Source organism: Procambarus clarkii, chromosome 9 (assembly GCF_040958095.1).
Source record: "Procambarus clarkii isolate CNS0578487 chromosome 9, FALCON_Pclarkii_2.0, whole genome shotgun sequence".
NCBI classification, from domain to species: Eukaryota; Metazoa; Arthropoda; class Malacostraca; order Decapoda; family Cambaridae; genus Procambarus; species Procambarus clarkii.
Window position 1 is genome coordinate 13,013,146 of NC_091158.1, and position 26,203 is coordinate 13,039,348.

General features: G+C 49.1%; 1 protein-coding gene across 1 annotated transcript in view; it reads right to left on the minus strand.

Moving 5' to 3' along the window:
• LOC123766224 (uncharacterized) overlaps nt 1–26,203 on the minus strand; it is a 193,089-nt gene that overhangs the window by 57,534 nt on the left and 109,352 nt on the right. The window contains 1 exon segment of the mRNA XM_045755233.2: nt 2,157–2,375. Within this exon segment, the coding sequence (XP_045611189.2) occupies nt 2,157–2,375 (219 nt within the window).

Genomic DNA, 26,203 nt, shown 5'->3' on the forward strand with positions numbered 1-26,203 from the left:
TAGCCCCATTCTTTTTCCTCTAAACACACACACACACACATTGGGGCCTCGCTGCTGAGTGGACAGCGCTCGGAGGTCATAGTCCTAAGGGCCAGAGTTCGATCCCCGGCAGAGGCAGAAACAAATGGGCAGAGTTTCTTTCACCCTGGTGCGCTCCTGTTCACCTAGCAGTAAATATGTACCTGGGAGTTAAACGGCTGCCTCCTGGGAATGTGTGTGTGTATGTGCATGTGTTAGAGTGAAATATGTGTAGTAGACATAAGAGGAAAAATAAATTGGTGAGAAAAGCGGGGTCCAAGAGCTGATGGAGAACTCGATTCTGCAGATAAAAATAGTAAACACACACACACACACACACACACACACACACACACACACACACACACACACACACACACACACACACACTGGCACGGTTTTGTTTACGGGAACAGAAAAAGTTTAGTGATTATGTACATTCATGAACTAGAAATATGCACGCAAAAATATATAGAAATATTTATATACAGACATATGAATGAGTCATGTACAAATGAGATGTTTAGAGGAAGGGCAGGAAAGGCTTTCACCACTACTACAGCACCAGTAAGATCATCGTCCGCAAGAAGACAAATAAGAAACAAATAATATATTTTTCCTTAAATTACAGTCAGGTAAGCAAGCCCTGAAAGAAACAAGAACGGCGAGTAACACCAGGTCAGTAACGTATTCACGTCCATGTTACATTAATGATCTAGAAGAACACTAAAGTTATTCTAGAAGAACTAGAATAACAGTGTGCCGTATCCGGACCAGCAGGACAGCCCCGAGTCACTAGACCTGCCCGGGACCTGCTGTAAAACTGAGGCTGCTGTCTAGCACGTTTGTGAGGCCTCTGGACTTAACCTTATGTAAACAATTACAATTTGGTATATAGTACTGCAGTGTTGGGAGAAGCGGTGGTTACTCTCACGCCCAGTACGGCAGCCTCAGGTAGACGACCCCCCTGGAACCAGCACACCAGCAAGGTTAACCTGCCCACTCTAACGCTTCCTCCCAACACAAATTATACCGACAATCATCCACTCCAAAGACCTGTTCTACTTCCTGCCCAGATGCCCCACCCGCTCTAGGTGCCCCTCTACCTGAACTGTTGCCCCCATACCTGACCAGATACCCCTCTATCTGAACAGTAAATAAGACGCCAAATCAGGAAGACAATGTAGCATCGTCCTATCTAACAAGGTCCCTCCCTTACCTTCGGCTCACCATAGCCCGTGCTACTTGGAACTTTTTGTTCCAAGTACCAAATCTTAAACAACAACAAACATTCTAGGTGCTACCATACCTATCTAAATGCCCCCCATACCTGCCTATGTGCCCATCCCGATCTGTTGAGTGTCCCCTGCTCTCCAAACATCTCCTACTCCGCTTCCCATCCTCCGTCAGTGACCTCACACCATGAAGAAGGAAACTGTCAAGGAATTACTGTCATTAGCCAACCCCGCGGAGGTTAATGCTCTTTGCTAAACTACTTCTTACCCTTCTCACCGCCAGTTACTGTCTCTTTAACAGTTATAATTTACGATGCAATTCGTCCTTTGCTACAAGCTCTCTACTCAGCCTGGGAAACTTGCAGACATCAGTATTACTAGTATTAACAAGTTTCCAAACACTGTGAACGTCCCCCTCCTTTTCTTGTGATGAAATTCTTCACGTTCCTGGCCACAATAAGGATAACAATCAAAATGCTCTATATTGGGGTCACACATTGTATGTGAAGGCCTATGCTGAGTGAGTCTAGCCCTCGCCTTTACTACCCCTAACACCTTGCACATCCTAGTTCCTCATTACGTTAGCAGTAACTCATCTCAATGACTCGTTTCCCTTTTTCAGACATCTTCATGCCCTCTCTTCCCTCTCTCAAGCACCCCAAGGCCAGCCCCCCCCCCCCGTCTCCTTAATCATCCCCATTATCTCCTCTTCCTTTCTAATGCCTTGCCTTAACCCCCGTCCCTTTTCTTGCGAGTTCTCATGGCCCCTGTCCTTATGCAACCCCATGGCCCTTCTTCCTTACAAACCCCCGTAATTCCTCCCTTTCCTTCCTTCCTGACGGATCCCCAGTAGCGGCCACATCTGTGCTCCTCCCCTCTCCCCAAACTCTCACACACACTAACCTTTCGCTGTGCCGTTGTACGGGATGCAGACATTGGCCTCGGAGTTGACCAGAGTGCCAGCCGGACATTCGCACACCGGTCGGTGGTCCTTGGAGACGCATACCCTGCCGCTCAGGACCCCTTGGCATGGCGTGAGGATCGGGCAGGGGTCCACACACACCCCGCCCAGACAGAAGCGGTCAGAGGGACACTCTCCGTCGTACGTGCAGGGGAACTCCGCTGCAAGGGAGGGAACGGAAAAGAAACATCTCAGTCGAAGGAAATTGTAAAAGGAGGAAATGTTATAATTTCCGAAAATGAGTAATTACCGACGTTCAAAACACAGGAAAAGGAAACCGTCAGGAAAAACCATGGGAAGAAAAACGTAAGAGATAAAGTATCAACAATAAAGTTTGGTAAAAAAAAAACTTTGGTCATGAAGGGAAGAAACGTACGGAGGAAACTATAAAAACTTAAGAACATCTGAAAAAATTGTAGAGGGATCTCTCGGGTGTAACAGGTACAGGGGGAGCAGCTTTAATACTGTACCAGGGAACCTTAGTAATAATGTACAGAAAAATTCACTGCAGGTTAAATAATGATACAGAAATTACAAAACCGATTAAAGAAAACGTAAAAGGAATAATTCACATTTCAATATACATGTTCAACAAAGAGGCAGTATGTTTAAACTACCTATACAACGGCTGTGAATATAATGGCGGTACATCATTTGTGCAATAATATATGCAAATTGCACACACACACATATATAAAACAAAGACGGTAGAGGGAAACAACATCACATGCAAATAGCAACAAAGCTGCAACAGATAAATATCAAAGTACTTAAAATATGAGGTGATTTGCAGGTGTTTATATAAACCTGTGAGCAGCGTTTGAGAGGCAACTAGCCGTGACGCGGTAACAACACGTAATGACAGACGAGGGGGAACTACCACAAACATCTCCCCCGGTTAGAACCACCGGACGTAACAGCCCATTCTCGTGCCTGTGTTCATAGTCCATAATCTGCCCTGGTTGGCTGATCACCCGTGGAGTCCCAAACACCCACGCCGACACACTCCGCTGCCACGCTCAACAAGTTCAGTGTGAAGAACCCCAGAGTGCCAGTGACAGCCCTGCCAGGGGGGGGGGGCCGCCCTTCGCTGCCTCCAGAACGGCCATACACTCATACAATAGCATAGGTGTAGACAGGTATATGCAGGGTACTTATATCTATATAATGTACAGATAGGTATAACACGTCCTTGTTATACCTATCTGTACATCCTAGAAGTCAGGTTATGTCAAAGGATATATACACCCCGTATTCAGGTATATGTCCTCCGAGAGGTTTTGGTCTACAGTACAATACTCATACACACAGAGTTTACTTTGGTCTTGAAATATGTTGAGGACTGGTGTATACCTGTTGGTTGGACATTAAGCGAGCCTCAACCTTAATATCCCTCCAGAGGTTGGTAGGCCTTAAGACCAACACAACCCAAACCGATGTGGCTTTGAAGAATCCAATACAGAAACGAACTTAAAAACAAAAAAATAATATGAATCTAAAAAAGTTCTATTTTTCAGATTCATCATTTTTTTCAGGAGTGGAAAAACGAAATTAAAAACATATGCCTATCCCTGCATAACTTAGACCTAATATAACAAAATTTAGCTTTCAATATTCTTTTTCTTACCTTTCAAGAATCCATTTTCCAGTGATAGGAAGAGGTAAGAGCTGCAGTGGTGGAAGATACACAGCAGTAACAGCAAGAAACAAGGTACACAAGCAAACTAGCCATATAACTAACCACCGGGACTGACCAATGAGAGAGCACCCGCGCTCACCTGTCGTGTCTGACCAACCAAAGCGCACTTGACTGCACCTGCCTTTCAAGGAGCCACTTTAGACCATCAACTTATAGAGGTAAGTTGTAGGCCTTTTGAACGGTCGAGATTGAAGCAGCCTCAATCGTTCCTTCCACTCACACCAGTCAACTGCTTTATGTGTGTTTATATATAATTTATATATGTGTGTGTGTATATATATATATATATATATATATATATAATTAATCACGTTCAATGTTTCACCGTTCAGGTTCTAAGATACACGTTTTCCAGTATGGTTAAAATTAATTATAAGGTTAGTTAGGTTGAAGGTTAAACTCATGTTGTTTAACCTTGTTTCAAGTGTGACAATATTTTCGCGAAGCAACAGGGAGAAGACGGAGCAGGTGGTTGAGCAGCTGCAACAAGCCTCGTTAACAAGGAACAAGGCAGTATGGTGCAGGTGACCGGAAACTGCAGTTAACTTCGGGTCTGAGTTCTTGTAGGAGGGATGCCAGGTGAGGAGGGCTGTAGGGAGGGCTGTGAGGAGGGCTGTAGGGATGCCAGGTGAGGAGGGCTGTGTGGAGGGCGGATGTGGGAATTAAGACCCGCATGTCGAGTGGGTTCATCACCTGCCCTCTAGAGTGGGTTCAACACCTGCCCTCTAGAGTGGGTTCATCACCTGCCCTCTAGAGTGGGTTGATCACCTGCCCTCTAGAGTGGGTTGATCACCTGCCCTCTAGAGTGGGTTGATCACCTGCCCTCTAGAGTGGGTTGATCACCTGCCCTCTAGAGTGGGTTGATCACCTGCCCTCTAGAGTGGGTTGATCACCTGCCCTCTAGAGTGGGTTGATCACCTGCCCTCTAGAGTGGGTTGATCACCTGCCCTCTAGAGTGGGTTGATCACCTGCCCTCTAGAGTGGGTTGATCACCTGCCCTCTAGAGTGGGTTGATCACCTGCCCTCTAGAGTGGGTTGATCACCTGCCCTCTAGAGTGGGTTGATCACCTGCCCTCTAGAGTGGGTTGATCACCTGCCCTCTAGAGTGGGTTGATCACCTGCCCTCGAGAGTGGGTTGATCACCTGCCCTCGAGAGTGGGTTCATCACCTGCCCTCTAGAGTGGGTTCATCACCTGCCCTCTAGAGTGGGCTCAGCACCTGCCCTCTAGAGTGGGTTAGAGTGGGTTCATCACCTGCCTTCTAGAGTGGGTTCAGCATTTTTCTCTAACTTAAACCTTGAGGAGACTCACTGAGACACAGAAGGCAGGGGGTGGGTGAGACCAAGGCTGTGTTCTGCCTCCAGGCAAGTGAGCTATGCACGTACTGAACGCTACAAGCTTCCTGTGTGTGTGGGGGTTGATATTATACACCCATCCTCCAGGACTGCGAGGCTCCATCACAAGGTAACTAACGTCCTCTCTAGAATAGTGTAAACACTGTCCAGAGTGATAATACCGTCTGTTGAGACAGGTAATTAAGCCCTGTTATTACATCTCATTAAAGCAAGAGACAGTCAAGAAACAAATTACCGCCGAAGTTCTTATTTCCCAGATGGTTTGAACCTAGAGAGCGTTGTTTGATGTAGGCTTTGCAGAATGAGAGTACATGGGAGTAGGTTTTCATGGGCTACACGAACTGTGGTGTGTGCTCTGCCCTTCCAAGAGCCGGCTAGCCGGAGTCTAGTGGATATGTTGGTCCGCTGGCAGCTCCAAGCAATAGTCTGTTGGACCAAGTTTAACAGAAGACGAGTGTGGACCCCTCCAGGCCGGATTTCGGGGGTAGAAGAGCTCCCAGAACCCAATCCAGATACACTCCGGGAGTAGACTCGTATACCACCAGGTCGATACGTACACTAAAGTACGTGGTAACACAAGAGTGAAAGGGAAAACCTTAGCCAGTAAGTAAACAACGGAGAATAATGCAGGAGACGAGAAGGGCAGCGACCACAATGGAGAGCATACCTGCAGCACAGCTGGAGCATACCTGCAGCACAGCTGGAGCATACCTGCAGCACAGCTGGAGCATACCTGCAGCACAGCTGGAGCATACCTGCAGCACAGCTGGAGCATACCTGCAGCACAACTAGAGAGAGTTGCGAGAATTCTACTCTCCGAGCCCGGCCCGGGGCCAGGCTCAACGTGTAACTTGGTCTAACAGGCTGTTTCTTTAAGCGGCCGGCAGGCCCACATGTCCGCTGCAAACCAGTTGATCCGGCACCTCTTGTAGAAACCTATCTACTTGTGTTTTGAGGGAGTCTCCCTTTGTTCCGGAAATGGCCGGTCTTCATTACTCGTCTGTAGTATTTTGTAAATAAAATAAAGACAGGCAATATATTTACACTAATAATAATGAAAAAAATAAATACACGCGTACCAGTCGCCTCACGAGGACAACAAATAAAAATGGAGGACGCGAACTCTACGAAATATAAATATTCTAACGTGAGACAAATAAATAACCCGGCTGTTGATGTGGATGAGTGTGCGTGGGGTGATGTGGATGAGTGTGCGTGGGGCGGAACACTGATGGAAGGATGGGGGGGAGGAGGTAACATGTTTTATCATCCAGTGTTCATCCATAATGCCAAGTCTCACCCCACCCCTCCAACACCTCCACCCCCCCCCTCTCTCCACAACTCCACACCCCTCTCTCTCCCCTACTCCACACCCCTCTCTCCCCTACTCCACACCCCCACCCCCTCTCTCCCCTACTCCACACCCCTCTCCCCTACTCCACACCCCCCTCTCCCCTACTCCACACCCCCACCCCCTCTCTCCCCTACTTCACACCCCCCTCCCCTCACCCTTCACCGCCGTCTGAGGAAGTTACTGCCCCGAGGAGCGTAGTTCCTGCCGGCCAACACCACAAACTACCTTCACCCTTAACGCAATTGCCGCCGCCACAGTAACCACCTTACCTTGAGGTTACCTTGAGGTGTTTTCGGGGCTTAGCGTCCCCGCGGCCCGGTCGTCGACCAGGCCTCCTGGTTGCTGGACTGGTCAACCAGGCTGTTGGACGCGGCTGCTCGCAGCCTGATGTATGAGTCACAGCCTGGTTGAACAGGTATCCTTTGGAGGTGCTTATCAGGTTCTCTCTTGAACACTGTGAGGGGTCGGCCAGTTAAGCCCCTTATGTGTAGTGGAAGCGTGTTGAACAGTCTCGGGCCTCTGATGTTGATAAGAGTTCTCTCTCAGAGTACCTGTTGCACCTCTGCTCTTCAACGGGGGTATTCCGTATTCCACCACTACAAACACCTGCTGATGGGGTTCTGGGAGTTCTTCTACTCCAAGCCCGGCCCTCCAGCCATCATCACAACTAATCCCACAATCTCCACCGCAACAACCATCACAATCTCTACCAACACAAGCCCATCGTAAATCTGAGAAATGGCTACTGAAATTTAATACTAGCAAGTGTAATGTGATGTAAATAGAGAAGGCCAAGAGGACTGTTTCTCCGTAAAGAGGAACAACCTACACGAAATGAGGTAAAAGATCAAGCACTAAAGAACACAACTCTTACCCCAGAGGCACATGTAAATATTAGGGGGTGAGGGGCGGTGGTGGAGAAGAGGGGGGGGTGAGGGGCGGTGGTGGAGAAGTGGGGGGGTGTGGGGCGGTGGTGGAGAAGAGGGGGGGTGAGGGGCGGTGGTGGAGAAGAGGGGGGGGTGAGGGGCGGTGGTGGAGAAGTGGGGGGGTGTGGGGCGGTGGTGGAGAAGAGGGGGGGTGAGGGGCGGTGGTGGAGAAGAGGGGGGGGGGTGAGGGGCGGTGGGGGAGAAGAGGGGGGAGTGTGGGGCGGTGGTGGAGAAGAGGGGGGGTGTGTGGGGCGGTGGTGGAGAAGAGGGGGGGTGTGGGGCGGTGGTGGAGAAGAGGGGGGGTGAGGGGCGGTGGTGGAGAAGAGGGGGGGTGAGGGGCGGTGGTGGAGAAGAGGGGGGGTGTGGGGCGGTGGTGGAGAAGAGGGGGGGGAGTGTGGGGCGGTGGTGGAGAAGAGGGGGGGTGTGGGGCGGTGGTGGAGAAGAGGGGGGGTGAGGGGCGGTGGTGGAGAAGAGGGGGGGTGTGGGGCGGTGGTGGAGAAGAGGGGGGGTGAGGGGCGGTGGTGGAGAAGAGGGGGGGTGAGGGGCGGTGGTGGAGAAGAGGGGGGGTGTGGGGCGGTGGTGGAGAAGAGGGGGGGAGTGTGGGGCGGTGGTGGAGAAGAGGGGGGGTGTGGGGCGGTGGTGGAGAAGAGGGGGGGTGAGGGGCGGTGGTGGAGAAGAGGGGGGAGTGTGGGGCGGTGGTGGAGAAGAGGGGGGGTGAGGGGCGGTGGTGGAGAAGAGGGGGGGAGTGTGGGGCGGTGGGGAGAAGAGGGGGGGAGTGTGGGGCGGTGGGGGAGAAGAGGGGGGGAGTGTGGGGCGGTGGGGGAGAAGAGGGGGGAGTGTGGGGCGGTGGTGGAGAAGAGGGGGGGAGTGTGGGGCGGTGGTGGAGAAGAGGGGGGAGTGTGGGGCGGTGGTGGCGAAGAGGGGGGAGTGTGGGGCGGTGGTGGAGAAGATGGGGGGAGTGTGGGGCGGTGGTGGAGAAGAGGGCATGTGGGCGGTAGTGTGGATGGGCCGGAGCTAGAGATCCGTGCCCAGTACTCTCTAAGGTAGCTACGACGCCTGACCTTGAGCAAGCACAACCCCCCCCCCTCACTCCCCCCTAGCACGTCTACCCCACTAGCGCGGGGGGCAGGCGGCGGAGGGGAGCCAGGGGGGGTGGCCGGGGGAAGGCAACTATTAAGAGGGTTCGCCGGGTATTCTCAAGTATAATTAAGATCTTCCTTACCTTCCTTAATTAAATGCAGGTAAATGCTCTCACACATACCTTGCCTTACAACACAGACACATCACTTGTTCTTCAATGAGTAAATATTTATTACCTTAACTATACAATTGAGAGAGAGTCTCTCTCTCAAACTAAAGTCTCTAGCAATCTAACATGCGAGGTATGATAAGGAAATACGTATGAAAATGAGTTTTCTTTCATTCAAAGGGTACACATGTGCATTTCGCTTCATGCAGGTCGGCGTTCAATCCCCGACCGTCCAAGTGGTTGGACACCATTCCTTAGCCCGTCCCATCCCAAATCCTTATTCTGACCCCCTTCCAAGTGCTAATAGTCGTGATGGCTTGGCGCTTTACCCTGATACTTCCCTCCCTCCCTCAAAGGGTACTGAAAATTACGGTCTCGGGAGTACTCTCAATGTCAGTACACTGACAGCATTCATCACGTTAAGCTCTAATAGCCAAAGAAAACAATATTTTGATCGGACGCAAACATGTGGTAGTTACTTACAAGTAATTACAGGATCAGTCCAATAAAGCCGAACTTTCCGGTCTCCACACCGTCCCTTCCTCACTGATCTACTCACCTATTTGTGCTTGCGGGGGCTGAGCTCTGGCTCTTTGGTTCTGGCTTCTCTCAACTGTCAATCTACTGGTGTACAGGTTTCTGAGCCTACTGGGCTCTATCATATCTACACTTGAAATTGTGTATGGAGTCAACCTCCACCACATCACTTCCTAGTGCATTCCATCTGTTAACTACTCTGACACTGAAAAAGTTCTTTCTAACGTCTCTGTGGCTCATTTGGGTACTCAGTTTCCACCTGTGTCCCCTTGTTCGTGTCCCACCAGTGTTAAACAGTTTATCTTTATCTACCCTGTCAATGTGTGTGTGTGTGTGTGTGTGTGTGTGTGTGTGTGTGTGTGTGTGTGTGTGTGTGTGTATGTGTGTGTGTGTGTGTATGTGTGTGTGTATACTCACCTAGTTCTCACCTAGTTGTGTTTGCGGGGGTTGAGCTCTGGCTCTTTGGTCCCACCTCTCAACCGTATTGTGTGTGTGTGTGTGTGTGTGTGTGTGTGTGTGTGTGTGTGTGTGTGTGTGTGTGGGTGTGTGTGGGTGTGTGTGTGGGTGTGTGTGTGTGGGGTGTGTGTGTGTGTTTGTGTTTCTCAGGAGTGAGGGGTGGAGGTCGCAGGGTCCTGGGAGAACCGCGTCATCATTGACTGTGGGAAACTCTTCCGTCTCCCCCCACCTCTAATTCCTCCCTCCCTCCCCCTTCCTTTCCCCCAACCACCCCAAGAGCATAATTACGGCTAAGAACCCGACTGCTCCCGGGTAATGGCAGTGGACACGGACACGGGGACGCTGTCATCGGACGTGGCTGGAAGCAGTTTTAGTTGCGCCATCTTGAACGCTATCAGTGGTGCTCCGTTTTCTGTTGTGAGGCTTCCTCCTGTAATGTCGGTCCTTCTGTATTGTGAGACTTCCTCCTGTACCTCATGTGTGTGCAGAAGGGATGAAGTTTGTGACCATAACTCAGAACAGGAGCCATACAACCCTCCTATCTCTCTGCGGCGTCGCCACGTCATCTTCCTGCCTTCAGTGTCATCCTTCCGAACAAAGGACTTGTTAAAGTTGAAAAGAGTAAGGTGAAGTCACTAGGTACACCTACCACGGCCCTTCCCGGCTTGAGCCACGGAGACAGGAATTTCCTCTGCAAGAAATGCGTGGGGGTGACGGGCGCCGATTGGTTCTTGTTCACTATGTTATGAGTCCATCACGTTGGTGGTGTTTTGGGTGTGTCTGGTCGTAGTCACGTTCATGTAGATGTATCAGGATGTATTTGATGTTTGTGTAGTGTGGAGGCTATCAACATTCGTCCGGATTATTCTCTTCATTGTCCCTACAAGATAGAGCTCTTAGCGACGACAGGAAACGTTGCCCAATCGCTTTTGTCCTGCCGTTGAGTTCGAACCCGCAATTATCAAGTTGTGAGCCAAAGACTTAGCCTACTGCGCCACTACCTTGAGGTTACCTTGAGATGATTTCGGGACTTAGCGTCCCTGGGGCACTAAGCTTCGTAGCTTTCAGCGAAGCTTCATAACTCGCCCAAACCTCATAAATCACACACAGGCCACAATTTTAAGACTTCACGCTGCACATTTCATGCAGCGTACGAAAATGTAAGGTGTCTACGGCTACATATAACGAGGGTCGTCACGCTAACTGGTAGAGGTTACTTCTCCTCAAGCTGCCGTCTTCATCCCATTAGGTCGCTCCCCCAAACTGGAGGCGGCCGACACGACCAGTCAGTAACTTACTAACAGCGGCAACACAAGACTGGCATTACTTGGCGTTTTCCCGCGAGGTCCCCGACCCGCGCCACAGTTACAAGACACATGTGGAGTATGTGCTAGGAGGGCACACACACACACCTGAAGGAGTCGTAGCATGGTGCGAGGAGGAGGACGAGGAGGAGGAGGACGACGACGACGACGAGGAGGAGGACGATGAGGAGGAGTACGAGGAAGAGGAAGACAGAGACAGGTGTCATTGCAGGTGGTCGTACAGTTAAGTATGCAGGGTCGTCTGTTGTAATTACAAATATTCTGAACTCTCTCGGTTAGGTATCATGATTACTCTTAAAAACGCGATATAGATTTAGGTTTTACGACTGCCCCGTCTTGTTAAATATATTTACTCATTATTTTTACAATGAAGAAATGTTTCCTCATTCCTATGGTTTATGAGAGCTCCCAGCTGCCGGTCATGCTCTCTCGCTCTGTTGCCTTCCATGTTGAATATTACTTCTTTTTATATCTACTGTCAATCCAGTTGAAAATCTTATTTCAATCACGTCAACTTTTATTTCCAGGCTCGAGGCAATCCTCTCCAGTGCATCACTTTTTTAGTGCTTGAGGTACGGGTGCCCACGCTGGTGCTGCATACTCTAGTTCTGGTCTCTCGTAGGTGGTGAACAGCTTTAAAAATGTTTTTTTTTGTCTAGGTTAATGAAGGTTGGTGTTATATTATCTTTGCATAGGGGGTGCCAATGTTATCCTGGCCACTGGTGGGTGTCATCTTCCAGCTGTTGGGCATCTCGCTCTTCTCTAGTAAGGTGTTAACAATTGGATCTAGAGGGAGGCTCTGCTCCTTCCTTTGGTGTCTCTGGTGTTACCTGGTTGATACCTGGTTGATGGGGTTCTGGGAGTTCTTCTACTCCCCAAGCCCGGCCCGATGCCAGGCTTGACTTGTGAGAGTTTGGTCCACCAGGCTGTTGCTTGGAGCGGCCCGCAGGCCCACATACCCACCACAGCCCGGTTGGTCCGGCACTCCTTGGAGGAATAAATCAGTTTCCTCTTGAAGATGTCCACGGTTGTTCCGGCACGGTTGTTCCGCCACGGTTGTTACGTAATCTCAGGCCAACAGTCTTGGATACGTCCAGTACCTTACGTAGCTTCTCTACGTCACCCGGTGTTACGTCAGTGTTTACCAGTCTTGAAGACATTCTCCAGCTTTACCTTCACTCCCTCGCCGCTCTTTTAAACAATTTTTCTGCTTGTTCTCCTCGCCTCTTTGTGTCGTTCTCGTCGCCTATCCTTTTGTCCTTTTCAGCTTTTGTTTAAGCTAGTCACTTGGTCCTTCATGGAACATCTTCCTCCCAACATGGTCAAGGAGCAGCTTGGGTTACTCCTTAGCCTTGGAGGCAGATTATGTAAGGAGGTGTGTAATTTGTCTCTTACTTTTATAGTACTTATGCATTCCTTCTTTGTCCTGAAGTTGTTGAATTTGTTTTCCTTCATTTCTTCCTGCTTGTCATTCTTGCCCTTTGGCACTCGCCCTCTTGCCTCTTAGCGTTGGTACGCATCTGTTACTTGCCTTGTGTGCATCTCCGAGGGTCCTCCTCTATCATGTCTAGTCTTGCTTACGAGTTCTCCAGTAATAACCCTTTCCTCTAAGCTAGACTCCGTTCCTCGGCCCAGATTCACGAAGCAGTTACGCAAGTAATTACGAACGTATACATCTTTCCTCAATCTTTGACGGCTTTGGTTACATTTATTAAACAGTTTACAAGCATGAAAACCTCCCAATCAACTGATGTTACTGTTATAAACAGCCTCCTGGTGCTTCGGAGCTCATTAACTGTTTAATAATTGTAAATAAAACCGTCAAAGATTTGAGGAAAGATGTACATGTTCGTAGTTCGTAAGTACTTGCGTAACTGCTTCGTGAATCTGGCCCCTCTTCTCTGTTTTCTTGCTTTGTGTGTACGATAAACTAAGTGTAGATTCAGCATGAGAGCTCAGCTCCCTGTGCCCCGTCTTATCTATAAAGTTTGTTATGCGACGTTTTGATGGCTCCGAAGACAGGCACTTACTCGCTTTTTTTTATTTATTTTGTCTACCATTCTGCTTTGTGCCTCAGATGCTTTTGTGCATGTTTCTTGGTGTGTATTCAGATGTGTGTGATCCCTATTGTGAGTGGTTGTGGATGTGCGGGTGTGAGAGAGTGGGCGGCCAGGCGTGTGGTGGGTGGGTGGGTCAGAGGTTGGGGCGGACATGTGGTGGGCGTTTGGGGGGGGGGAGGGGGTAGGAGGAGGGAGGGGGGGTTGTGAAGGTCAGAGGGAGCCTGGGGCCTGAGGTATGGCGGAGCGACCTGGCCCACTGCACCTCACCTCTACCTTTTTTTCTTACTCTTTACTCCTTGTCCTACACTTGTCCTCATTAATGGTGTGTGTTCGGTGGTGGCGTCTCCCTAGGTGGGGTCCACGGTCCCGTGCCTGGTATCTGGTAGTGGTGTGTCAGTGGCTGGTTGATACCTGCTTGTAATTTCTGTTGACTTATTAGTCACCCCGCGTCCGTACCTGGTGGTCAGGTCGATGATGCGTACGGCACAGAACAACACCTATCACAACTATCAGCTCTTATCACCATGTTTACGTTCCCTTGGGCATGTCTCCTGCCCGCTGCTTCACTCAGTGGCGAGACCCGCGGACACTCCAGAAGCCGCCTCGGCAAAGACTAAGCGAACTATGGGATGAGAAGAGTGAGGAAACAAGGCGAGAGAGCACACCTCCTTCACCGCGAAGCTAACATTGAAGTGTATTTGAAGCTGTATTCATCAGCTGCCTTCCGGGAAGACAGACTGTCTAATCACGTGCCGGCAGCACCTAATGTGCACAGTCAACAGTCCTGAAGGTTAGGTCATCGACACGCGGCTATGTAATCACCAGCAGCTAGCAAAGCCAGCACATACGCAGCCAGCATCAGGTGGTGACGGTAGCACGACTGCCACAGCCTCGTCAAAAGCCAACACCTCAAAATGCTTCCCCATGATCTCCTTCACCAGCTAACAACTCGAGTACACACGCGGGACAAAGGCCTGACCCAACAGAGCAGCAGAGGCTGCCGGTACGTCCACTAGCTACACAAGAGGCAACAGAGGACCCAGTAGCGGGGTGCGTCCTCTGGCGGCCGTTGCCACTTCACACCACCAACATTTCTAATTCATATGTCCACACTCACCGGCTGTAGACGGTCCTGTGCACCTCTGAGCATGAGCACTGCTTCCCTCCCCCTCCTCCATCCTCCCCCGTCCCAGTGTCCTTCGTAGCACCAGCTCAGTATCCCCACCAGGGTATCATACCCCCGCCCGGGTTCCTTGTCCGGTGATCTTCAACCAATGATACTGACCTGTCTGAGGTGTATATAATGAGGCATCTACACTGCAGCATGTATCCTGACACAAATATCCCGAGTCACGTATCCTGAGCCACGAACCCTGAGCCATGTTTTTCTTCGGGTGTCTTTGTATGTCGACAGTGTGGGAACCATCACCTGGGGCGGTGTGTGGTCACACACCACCACTCGGTCTGTTTATGGTGTGTGTGTGTGTGTGTGTGTGTGTGTGTACTCACCTATATGTGCTTGCAGGATCGAGCATTGACTCTTGGATCCCGCCTTTCGAGCATCGGTTGTTTACAGCAATGACTCCTGTCCCATTTCCCTATCATACCTGGTTTTAAAATTATGAATAGTATTTGCTTCCACAACCTGTTCCTGAAGTGCATTCCATTTCCCCACTACTCTCACGCTAAAAGAAAACTTCCTTACATCTCTGTGACTCATCTGAGTTTCAAGCTTCCATCCATGTCCTCTCGTTCTGTTACTATTCCGTGTGAACATTTCGTCTATGTCCACTCTGTCAATTCCTCTGAGTATCTTATACGTTCCTATCATGTCCCCCCTCTCCCTTCTTCTTTCTAGTGTCGTAAGGCACAGTTCCCTCAGGCGCTCTTCATACCCCATCCCTCGTAGCTCTGGGACGAGTCTCGTTGCAAACCTCTGAACCTTTTCCAGTTTCATTATATGCTTCTTCAGATGGGGACTCCATGATGAGGCGGCATACTCTAAGACTGGCCTTACGTAGGCAGTGTAAAGCGCCCTAAATGCCTCCTTACTTAGGTTTCTGAATGATGTTCTAACTTTTGCCAGTGTAGAGTACGCTGCTGTCGTTATCCTATTAATATGTGCCTCAGGAGATAGATTAGGTGTTACGTCCACCCCCAGGTCTCTTTCACGCGTCGTTACAGGTAGGCTGTTCCCCTTCATTGTGTACTGTCCCTTTGGTCTCCTATCTCCTAGTCCCATTTCCATAACTTTACATTTGCTCGTGTTGAATTCTAGTAGCCATTTCTCTGACCATCTCTGCAATCTGTTCAGGTCCTCTTGGAGGATCCTGCAATCCTCATCTGTCACAACTCTTCTCATCAACTTTGCATCATCCGCAAACATCGACATGTAGGACTCTACGCCTGTAAACATGTCGTTAACATATACAAGAAATAGAATTGGTCCCAGCACCGATCCTTGTGGTACTCCACTTGTTACTGTTCGCCAGTCCGACTTCTCGCCCCTTACCGTAACTCTTTGGCTCCTTCCTGTTAGGTAGTTCCTTATCCATTCTAGGACCTTTCCCCCCACCCCCGCCTGCCTCTCGAGCTTGAACAGCAGTCTCATGTGCGGTACTGTATCAAAGGCTTTTTGGCAGTCCAGAAATATGCAGTCTGCCCAACCATCTCTGTCCTGTCTTATCCTCGTTATTTTATCATAGAATTCCAGAAGGTTTGTTAGGCACGATTTCCCTGTCCAGAACCCATGTTGATGTTTGTTCACAAACCTAATGTGTGTGTGTGTGGGTGTGTGTGTGTGTGTGTGTGTGTGTGTGTGTGTGTGTGTGTGTGTGTGTGTGGGTGTGTGTGTGGGTGTGTGTGTGTGTGTGTGTGTGTGTGTGTGTGTGTGTGTGTGTGTGTGTGTGTGTGAGTGTGTGTGTGTGTGTGTGTGTGTGTGTGTGTGTGTGTGTGTGTGTGTGTGTGTGTGTGTGTGTGTGTGTGTGTGTAAGTGAGTGAGTGAGTGTGAGAGTGAGAGAGAGAGAGGGTGCAAGTCTATAGAAGTGCAAATAAGGACAGATAGCTGTCAGATCACGATTGCTAAGATTAGATAACCAAGATAATTAACAATGTACTGCTAAAGGCGTAAGTCAACAACGTAATCAGGACTAAGGTTGACGGTGGCCATGTTGTGTATAAGAGTAATTCAACACGCGGTGACTGTAGAGAGGCAGAAAAGATAACTTTGCAAGAATACCAAGCTTCAGGATGATTCAAATCCCTAACATGACAAAAAATAGTTTAACAAATATTTTGTGTTTCTTAGGTCTGTCATTAAGTGTACGGCCAGTTTCATACAAGTATTTGAGAGGACAAGAGAACAGGAAATACATTAAGCACCAGCAGCATAGTAAGCCAATGTAAAGTGAACCAGATTACTATGAAGTGTGTTTGTTGAAATCAAGTTTCATAGTAAAAGGACGGATATAATTAATGAGAAACAGTTCCTACGTATCTAACACTTATTTTCTTATTTACACGTCATTCTCTTGCCTTGGCTATCCCCTAAATGTTTTCAACAGTGTCTACTCTCGAGCTAAAAGAGTATATATACCAGTCGATTAAAGTGTGAGAAGTGGGACCCAAGAACCGTAGCTTATCCGCCGCAGATACAAGCAGGCGAGTACACACACACACTCACACACAAGACCTCAAAACCAGGAAGCAGAGAGTTACAGTGAGAGGAAATGTCAGTATGGAGCTCAGAAGAAGGCGAGGTCCCACAGGGATGGGGTCCTTGAGCCCCCAGGCTAATATTTGATGTACGTGAACGACCTACCTGAAGAGATAAGATCGTACCTGACAGGGGGTGTAGATAATGAGAAGGGGGCTGAGGGCTGCCAGGACCTACAGATTAACAATAAGCAACAAACGTGATCCAATAAATACATCCAGGAGTTCGTCTCAGCAAGTGTTTTGACATTTAGCAGCGGAGATATAAACACAAAAGGATGGAACATAAGAAGTAGGCTACTGCGTGTCAGACAAAGAACGAAGGATCTACCAGCCAACATAATGTCAGCAGTCACACCGGAGACGCACAAGTGAAAAACGACATGTGGATCAAACGACAAGGGGAGCCGGTCGGCCGAGCGGATAGCACGCTGGACTTGTGATCCTGTGGTCCCGGGGTCGATCCCGGGCGCCGGCGAGAAACAACGGGCAAAGTTTCTTTCACCCTATGCCCCTGTTACCTAGCAGTAAAATAGGTACCTGGGTGTTAGTCAGCTGTCACGGGCTGCTTCCTGGGGGTGGAGGCCTAGTCGAGGACCGGGCCGCGGGGACACTAAAAAAAGCCCCGAAATCATCTCAAGATAACCTCAAGAAAATCTTGGGTTAAGCTCACCATTCTCAGTCATTTTAATCACGAGGTGACGGACAGGAAAACGAAGGATCTTCACGGAGCGAAGGATACGTGGAAGATGAACTTAGCAAACACTACAGATAATCACATGCAGATGATGAGGCACAATAACGTAGGTGAAGAAATGACTAAACCACAGACCAGACGATGAAGAAACTCCTTCTGATAATGATGTTTATAACGGTCCAGGACGGACCGAAATGTCGTCGGTTCTTCATCCTCTGGCGTGTGGTCTGGTCATCACAGATACACACTTCCTGAGGCATCACATAACACACATAATAAGGAGGAGAGGAAGATATAGCACTGTTACACCGAGCCTGGAGTGCAGTCCCAAACATTGGGTATGCAAAAATATTCCCGAAGAATCGACACAAATTAACAAAAGTATATATCAGTCAATATACATTTCACTTATCTCCTGCAATCACACAAACGGATGTATATATGGCAAAGAAACCTCTAGCACTGGCCTTGATGTATTATACATCTGCTTCTATAGTCACCAAGGAGGTATGGGGCTAACAGAATATAAAGTACGCTGCTGTGCCAATGGCCGATGCAACGATGTGTTAACGGCTGAGGTGCTACGGTGCCAACACCCTACACGCTGGTGCCAATAGTTAATGAACCATGGAGCCTACAATTAATGAGCTACAGTGCCGAAAGCCAATGTTCTGTGGCGAAAAGAGCCAATGAGAGACTTGAAGAGCCTGGTGCCACAGCCGCAGCCCTCCACCAGGCCGGGGGCCCCTCCACCAGGCCGGGGGCCCCTCCACCAGGCCGGGGGGCCTCCACCAGGCCGGGGGCCCCTCCACCAGGCCGGGGGCCCCTCCACCAGGCCGGGGGCCCCTCCACCAGGCCGGGGGCCCCTCCACCAGGCCGGGGGCCCCTCCACCAGGCCGGGGGCCCCTCCAACAGGCCGGGGGCCCCTCCAACAGGCCGGGGGCCCCTCCAACAGGCCGGGGGCCCCTCCAACAGGCCGGGGGCTCCTCCAACAGGCCGGGGGCTCCTCCAACAGGCCGGGGGCCCCTCCAACAGGCCGGGGGCCCCTCCAACAGGCCGGGGGCCCCTCCAACAGGCCGGGGGCCCGGCCCGCGTTCACCCTCCGGTGACCACTATCTATCAGGCGTTGAAATCTCTGCAGGGAGTGTCTCTCCCACTTCCTCTTCCTGTCTTTGTGCTCCGGCGTCTTGAGTACGGCTCTACGTGTATGGTCATGTATATTATGTATAACAGAGTATGTATAAGAGACAGACAGACTTCCTATGAGTGGTGATGGTGAATAACGATGACGCTGATGAATGAAGGTGGTATTGAGCCCGGGTAACAAGTAAACACAACATCATCTGAGACAACAAAGTTACAAATGAACGCGAGAAGCCAGCAGTCTCGCCTCAGGGTTAAGAATCACTGCTTGTTCCAACTGTCTAGACGCGTCCAGACGCCTGCAAGGATCTTCACAAGTCAAGGCAACTTGTGCAGGAATTAATTTCTGCTCATAATCAATATACCTCTGTGTATCGTTTACCTTACTCCACTCCAATGAACAGAAAAATTACTGTGACTCATCCACTGGAAGAATAATGCTCCACGGAACGCCAGTCTCGAGCACATGACCAAGCGTGTTCCAGACACGTTACAAAAGTCCCAGTGAGCACTGCCTGAGAAACAGTCGGCCTGCAGGTTGCTGATTGATTGATGAAGATTAAGCCACCTAAGAGAAATTTAAAAAAAAATTTAATTTTGCCCCGAGGGGCGAGTTTATTGGGCAGCGCCCAAGAGGTGGCTCGGGCATGAATAGCTCGTAAGTGGTGGCCCTTTTGAGCCATTACCAGTATCAAGAGATGATACTGGAGATCTGTGGAGGCGCAACTGCACCCTGCGTGACGGGAGATGTCTCCCGGACCAAATGGTGTGCAGGTTGCTCCAAGCATCAGCCTTTTATACCAACTTATCCCAAGTCTAGCTTGGCGCCAGGCAGGGCTCAGGGAACAGAAGTGCTCCCAGAATCCATTCCAGGTAGGTCAATAAGCGAATCTAATGATCTAGAACCTCCCCACCCCGCAACATAAAAAAACAGCGAGCTGCGAGAGCGAGAAGCGTTATGTAAGCTCCGGTAAAATCGAGCCATCCGGTAACACGGCGAATCTCTTCAACAAACCCATCTCGCGGTGTCGGGGTCAGCACCCCCAGACTGCCCTCGTCCTCAACACTGACCACACAAACACACGGGAACACCAACCCAGCCCCGCCTCCTAAGGTTTCCCAACGTCAAGAAAACGGTTAATTTAAAGTGTCTTCTCCTAACCTATCAGAGGACCCAAAACAGAAAAGGAAACAGTACGTTACTTTCGCGAACCGCTTCCATTTTCTAGCACGAATTTTTGTTTACCTTATGTAACGCATACGTGCGAAATGTTCTTTGTAGGTGGTCTCCTCCTCCCCCCCTCTCTCCCCCTCCCCTCTCTCTCTCTCTCCCTCTCTCTCTCCCCCCCCCCCTCTCTCTCTCTCCCCCCCCTCTCTCTCTCTCTCCCCCCCTCTCTCTCTCCCCCCCCCCCTCTCTCTCTCTCCCCTCCCTCTCTCTCTCTCCCCCCCTCCCTCCCTCTCCCCCCCTCCCTCTCTCCCCCTCCCTCTCTCCCCCTCCCTCTCTCTCTCTCTCTCTCTCTCTCTCTCTCTCTCTCTCTCTCTCTCTCTCTCTCTCTCATCCATCCACATAAACACCACAACGATCATTATCTTTCCTTCACCTCTTGACCTGATGCTTCCGGTTTTTTTTTCCACAGACCATACAGACCTCTGCCACCCATATGCGTGCTCTCTTAAGCCCCACATTCTCTGTTGTCGATTCCTGGGATCAACGTCCCCGCGGCCCGGTCTCTGACCAGGCCTCCAGCTGCTTGGTGGTCCAGTCAACCAGGCTGTTGGACGCAGCCTGTCGTATGAACCACAGCTCGGTTGATTAGGAATCCTTTGGATATGTTTATGAAGCTTTCTTAAACACCGTGAGAGGTCAGTTAGTTATGGCCCGTGTGTGTAGAGGGAGTGTGTTGAGAAGTCTTGGACTCTATTGCGACAGATCTCGCAGAGCACAACGAGACGAACTGAACCACTGTCCAAGACCAATTTCACGTAACTTCATATATGATTGATTTTTAAATACAAAAAAAAATTATTTATAAAAGTTAAATTTATCTTTCTAGATGGATGTGGGGAATTGGCGAGTAATTTTATCATTCATAGTGAGTGGTGATGCTTGCGCTGGTGATATATGGTGCAATTTTGTGAAAATTATGGGGCCATTTGTAGTTGAATGATGGTGCCAATATTGTTGAGTCGTGCTGCCAGTGATGGTGAGCTATTGTGCCACTTACCGCTGCATCATCTTCTATCATTACCACCACTTCCCTATTCTTCTATACCACCTCCTCCTTTACCACTACCCCACTAACTCCCGTACGACAAGCACCCACCTTTTCTACCACAACTACAGCCACCTCTTCTGCAGCAACCACCACAGCCTCCTCCTTTACCACAACCACTACCACCACATCAACCAAAATCACTCGACTACTCTACCACTACCACGACACCTTCTTCCTACTGCACAACCATTCCCGTGCCATCCTCCGGAGTTCCTCCCGTCCCATCCCCTGCCCCTGCCCTGGGTGACGTCAGGGCCTAGCCCCAACGGTCGAGGACAAGCCAACCGTCGCCAGTTACACCCACACACTGACTTCCCGCGTCCGCGTCGCACAGTATATACACGTCACAGAGAACAAGACGGCATACATGTTAGTGAAGTACCTGGAGCATACCTGGAGCATATCTGGAACATACCTGGAGCATACCTGGAGCATATCTGGAACATACCTGGAGCATACCTGGAGCATATCCAAACACTGTCTGTCACATTGATGACAGAACGATAACAAGGACCACTTGTAATCCTGCTGGGCTTAAATGTCGCTCTAAAAAAATCTATGAGGCGATTCTGGCATTTTTCACTGATAAGGAAGTATAATAGATTGCTAATGGTATAGCCATAAACAACTGTTAGTATCCATTTTAATTTATGGCCAATTTTCCAATTAGCATCTTCCACCTGGCAGGGCTAGGCTGTGCTAAATACCAGATTAAGAAGATTAGATGACTGGGGTGATTGGACCTGGTCTTCGAGGTCGACCCCAGCAGGTGAAGATGTGGTGCTGGGAAAATATAAGGCCAGAAGTGTTTTATTATCTCATAGAACAACATCTCCAGGTCTCTCAAAGACAGACAGATCTGGGAGTTGATTTGACAACATCTTTCGAGACACACACAAGCCAAATGTCGTCAGCGGCGCCCGCAAGAATATCAAGTATAAGGTACATGCTCGGGAAGTTATAATAAGGAGTAATAACGGTCGCTATATACACCACGTGTACAAGACCAGTCCATGAATATCGATGGCAAATGAAACCGTGTCCTCTTGAACAGCACAAATTCGACAAACCCCTAGAGGTTTGCCAGCTCATTGGTACCAGAGATGAGCATAACGAGGTACAATGCTGTTCATGCATGCTGCTGTACCATGCTGTTATAGACAGCATGAACAACAACAGACCGTTCCACATGGTACAACAATGAACTGTTCCGCAAGGTACAACGAGTGTTCCACATGGGAGGGACTACGAGACAGACGAATCTCACCCCCCCCCCCCCCCTCTCCCCCACACATCAGACAGTTGAGAGGCGGGACCAAAGAGCCAAAGCTCAACCCCCGCAAGCACAATTAGATGAGTACACACACACGAGGAAGAATGTTAAACGTGTTCGATTACTGATACAAACGAGCTAGAAAAAGTCTGCATGTAAACTTTGATTTAAAGATATTAGAGTTCAATTCGTTGGCTCCAATAGGTGAAACTCAACCCATAAACCAAAGTACTTAAACATGCACACACACACACACACACATCAGGAGAGACCGCGTCTCTCTAGACTGTTGCTTCAGCTCTGTAATTTAATTTGCGACTCGAAGCTGCCACACCCATCTCACCCTAGCCCTCTTGGCACATCAAGGGAAGTGGCTTTTAATATATCAAAAGTCAGAGTCTGAGCTTTAACGGCAAATAGATAACTGAAAACAGTGACCTGTCTGCCGTTGGAAACGAGTAACCCAGTGACCTGTCTGCCGTTGGAAACGAGTAACCCAGTGACCTGTCTGCCGTTGGAAACGAGTAACCCAGTGACCTGTCTGCCGTTGGAAACGAGTAACCCAGTGACCTGTCTGCCGTTGGAAACAAGTAACCCAGTGACCTGTCTGCCGTTGGAAACAAGTAACCCAGTGACCTGTCTGCCGTTGGAAACAAGTAACCCAGTGACCTGTCTGCCGTTGGAAACGAGTTGCGACCGAGACAGGTTCCGATATCAGACATGTACTGAAAGCCGGGCTGATGCACGGTCACTAACTTTACTGAATTCGTTAAAACACGTCTCCTGGATTGGCTTTTATGGTTGTTATTGGCTGTGTGTTTGTGTATTCACTTGAATGTATTTGTGAGGAATGAGGCTACAGCTCCTGGGCTTCACCTATTAAGCATTACTTGACGGACCTATTGCCCCGGTAACTTCATGACTTTAACTTCCTCCCTTACTTAGTAAGCTACTCACTACCCTCATATTTAAGACGTTCTCATACTTGTTTACTCATTTGGGGTGTAAGGTTTCCATGTGTGGCACCTCAGCCTGGACGATGGTAAGGGAATTGTGAGGAGAAAATGCTGAGCCAGTATGACTTATGAGCAATAAGGACAAGTACTTGGCAATTGAAGACGGGTTGAAGGAACGGTGCCCAACCACTTGGAGCATCAGGGATCGAACGGCGACCCTGCAAGAAGCAAGTCCACCGCGGTACCGACCAAGTGGATGGACCCTTATCCTGCACCGAATCCCTTGCAAACCTTTCCTCTTTTTCCATCTTCACTCCACAAGTCTTAGTGTGGAGTGACATGGTGCCAGTCACCAGGTCACTTGTGGACAATAAGACTGTCCCACATGGTACAAAGACGGACTGTCCCACATGGTACAAAGACGGACTGTCCCACATGGTACAAAGACGGACTGTTCCACATGGTACAATACTTCCCAATAAAAGTGAGAATTAAACTGGCCTCAATCACCTCTTCCTTCAGGTCATTCCACGTCGCCTTCAGTCGTATACTGAAGTGGTGTGGCTCATTGCTTTCAGTCCCTCTCTATTGCTCATATGGAGCAGTCTGATCTTCCGTTCACCTGGCCTGTATGGGTTTCGAACCCTGGCCCCCACAGGTGTGAGGAGAGTAGGGGGGTTCTCTCAGTTTTACAGTGTGATCTTGTCCACTTGAAGTGTCCTCACCTAAATGTACTTACCTACATGTAATTACAGGGTTGAACATTAGTTCCTAACCCCGCCTTCCAACAATTATTGGTTTAATACAATAACATTCTCCACGTTTAATTATGTATAATGCTTACAATTAAATTGTATGCTAATTTTGCCTCAAATACTACTACGTGTAAATTCTTCTTATTGATAATTCTGACACTGAAGTTCTTTCTGGCATCTTTGGCTCGTTAGTGTCTAGTTGTCATCTTTGTCTCTTAGTCTGTTGTGTCTAGCTTTGAAGATTGGTGCTTTGTTTACGTCATAAATTACAGCATTGTTATTATTTCCCCAGCATTCCTCCTCCTGTCTTTCAGTGTGTGTGTGTGTGTGTGTGTGTGTGTGTGTGTGTGTGTGTGTGTGTGTGTGTGTGTGTGTGTGTGTGTGTGTATGCGTGCGCGTGTGTTGCCGTAATAATATAAATATCTACATAACACAAGCTTCTGTACTACAACAAAACCAACATTTACACACCACCACAACCAACATTTACACACCACAACCAACACTTACACACCAGCAACAAAACCAACATTTACACACCACCACCACCACGCCCGTTTACATAAGCCAGTCACTAATTACACCAGCAGCAAAAACTGGAAATAAAGAGGCGGTAGACACTCCTAAGGTGTTGAGACTGGACACATTGAGAGCTGAGGTGAAGTGAACAGGTGTCCCGTTACCCGGCCAACTCAAGGATGATGCAAGCTCTGTGTGTGTGTGTGTGTGTGTGTGTGTGTGTGTGTGTGTGTGTGTGTGTGTGTGTGTGTGTGTGTGTGTGTGTGTGTGTGTGTGTGGTGTGTGTGGTCTGTGTTTTTGCTGCATTCGACCAGATCTGTCTCACACACACACACACACACACACACACACTCCCTCACTCCTTCCTATCCCCTAGCCTCACGAGCAACCTCCTGCCAACACCTCCGAGGCCTTCCATTCCACCTCCCACGGCACACAGTGACAACTTGAGAGTCCAAAAACACCGCTGGTGTAAATATCGTAACCACTGGCCACTGTTATCACAGTGGCCAATCGAGTCCCACTGAGACGTTGCAGTTCAGGATAGGGGGAGAAAAACCTATGTAATGAGTGCCTGGGGAATGATTATTGTACGCTGTTGTAATGAGTACAAGCTAGTGATACTGGTAGTGGGGGCTATAGTGGTGGTGGTGGTGGTGGTTGTTGTTGAGATAATGGTGGTTGTGGTAGTTATGCTGCTAATAGTGGTGGTGGTAATGGTGGTAGTAATGGTGGTTACAACAGTATGGAGAGTTAAGTGGGTGGTGGGGAATGGTGGTGATGGTGATGATAATAGTGATGTTATGGTTGTGGTAAAGGTGGGTGGTGGTGGTAGTGGTCGTGCCAATGGTGGCATAGGTAGTTGTGGTGGGTGGTTGTGTAGGTGATACGTATAGTGGGATGGGTGGTGGTTGTGGTAGTAGTTTAGGTTGCGGCAATGGTGGTAGTGGTACTATCTGTGGTGGTTGTGACGATAGTGGTAGTGGTGGTGGCAGTGATAACACTCTTTATACTTAACACCGGATAGTTACTAAAATAAGTACTTGCATTTCGGGAAGATGGGCTGCAATAACAACTCGGCTCTTCCTTGCAAAGATTGCAAGTTTCAAGCAATTCAACCCGGGTTGTAGTGGCTATGTGGGACTGCGGGGGCCCACATGTCCACTACAAGCAACAGCATTTTAGGCAAAAAAAAGGCAAGCAACAGCTTTTTAAGCCAAGTTAACACTAGTCAACAAACCTGCCCCCGGGCTTGGGGCGTATGAGAACTCTCAGAACCCCCTTCAGGTATACTCCAGGTAACCTTTCAACACGAAAAATGACACCGAAGAAAACTTTATCTTTTCTAAGACAACTAATTTAGGCCACCAGATCAGTTTTTTTTTTTTTTTTTTATTATTATTATTTTCTACCACAGACGTGGCCACACATTTACAATGCTAACCAGCAATATATACATTTTCTTCTGTGGCAGAAATATATTTACACTATAAACCATCGTCGTCGCAGTTCAGTTATAATTATCATCATTTACAATTCGTATTAAATGTGTTATATTTCTGTAAAAGATCCAGTGGAATAGAGAGGAAACGAGACTGTCTTGACCATGTGATATTTTGATGGTTTAACTGTGTACAAGTTGGCCAGGGTCGCGCCTCGCTCGCTGGGGATAACATCAAGTTGATATGTATAGCTT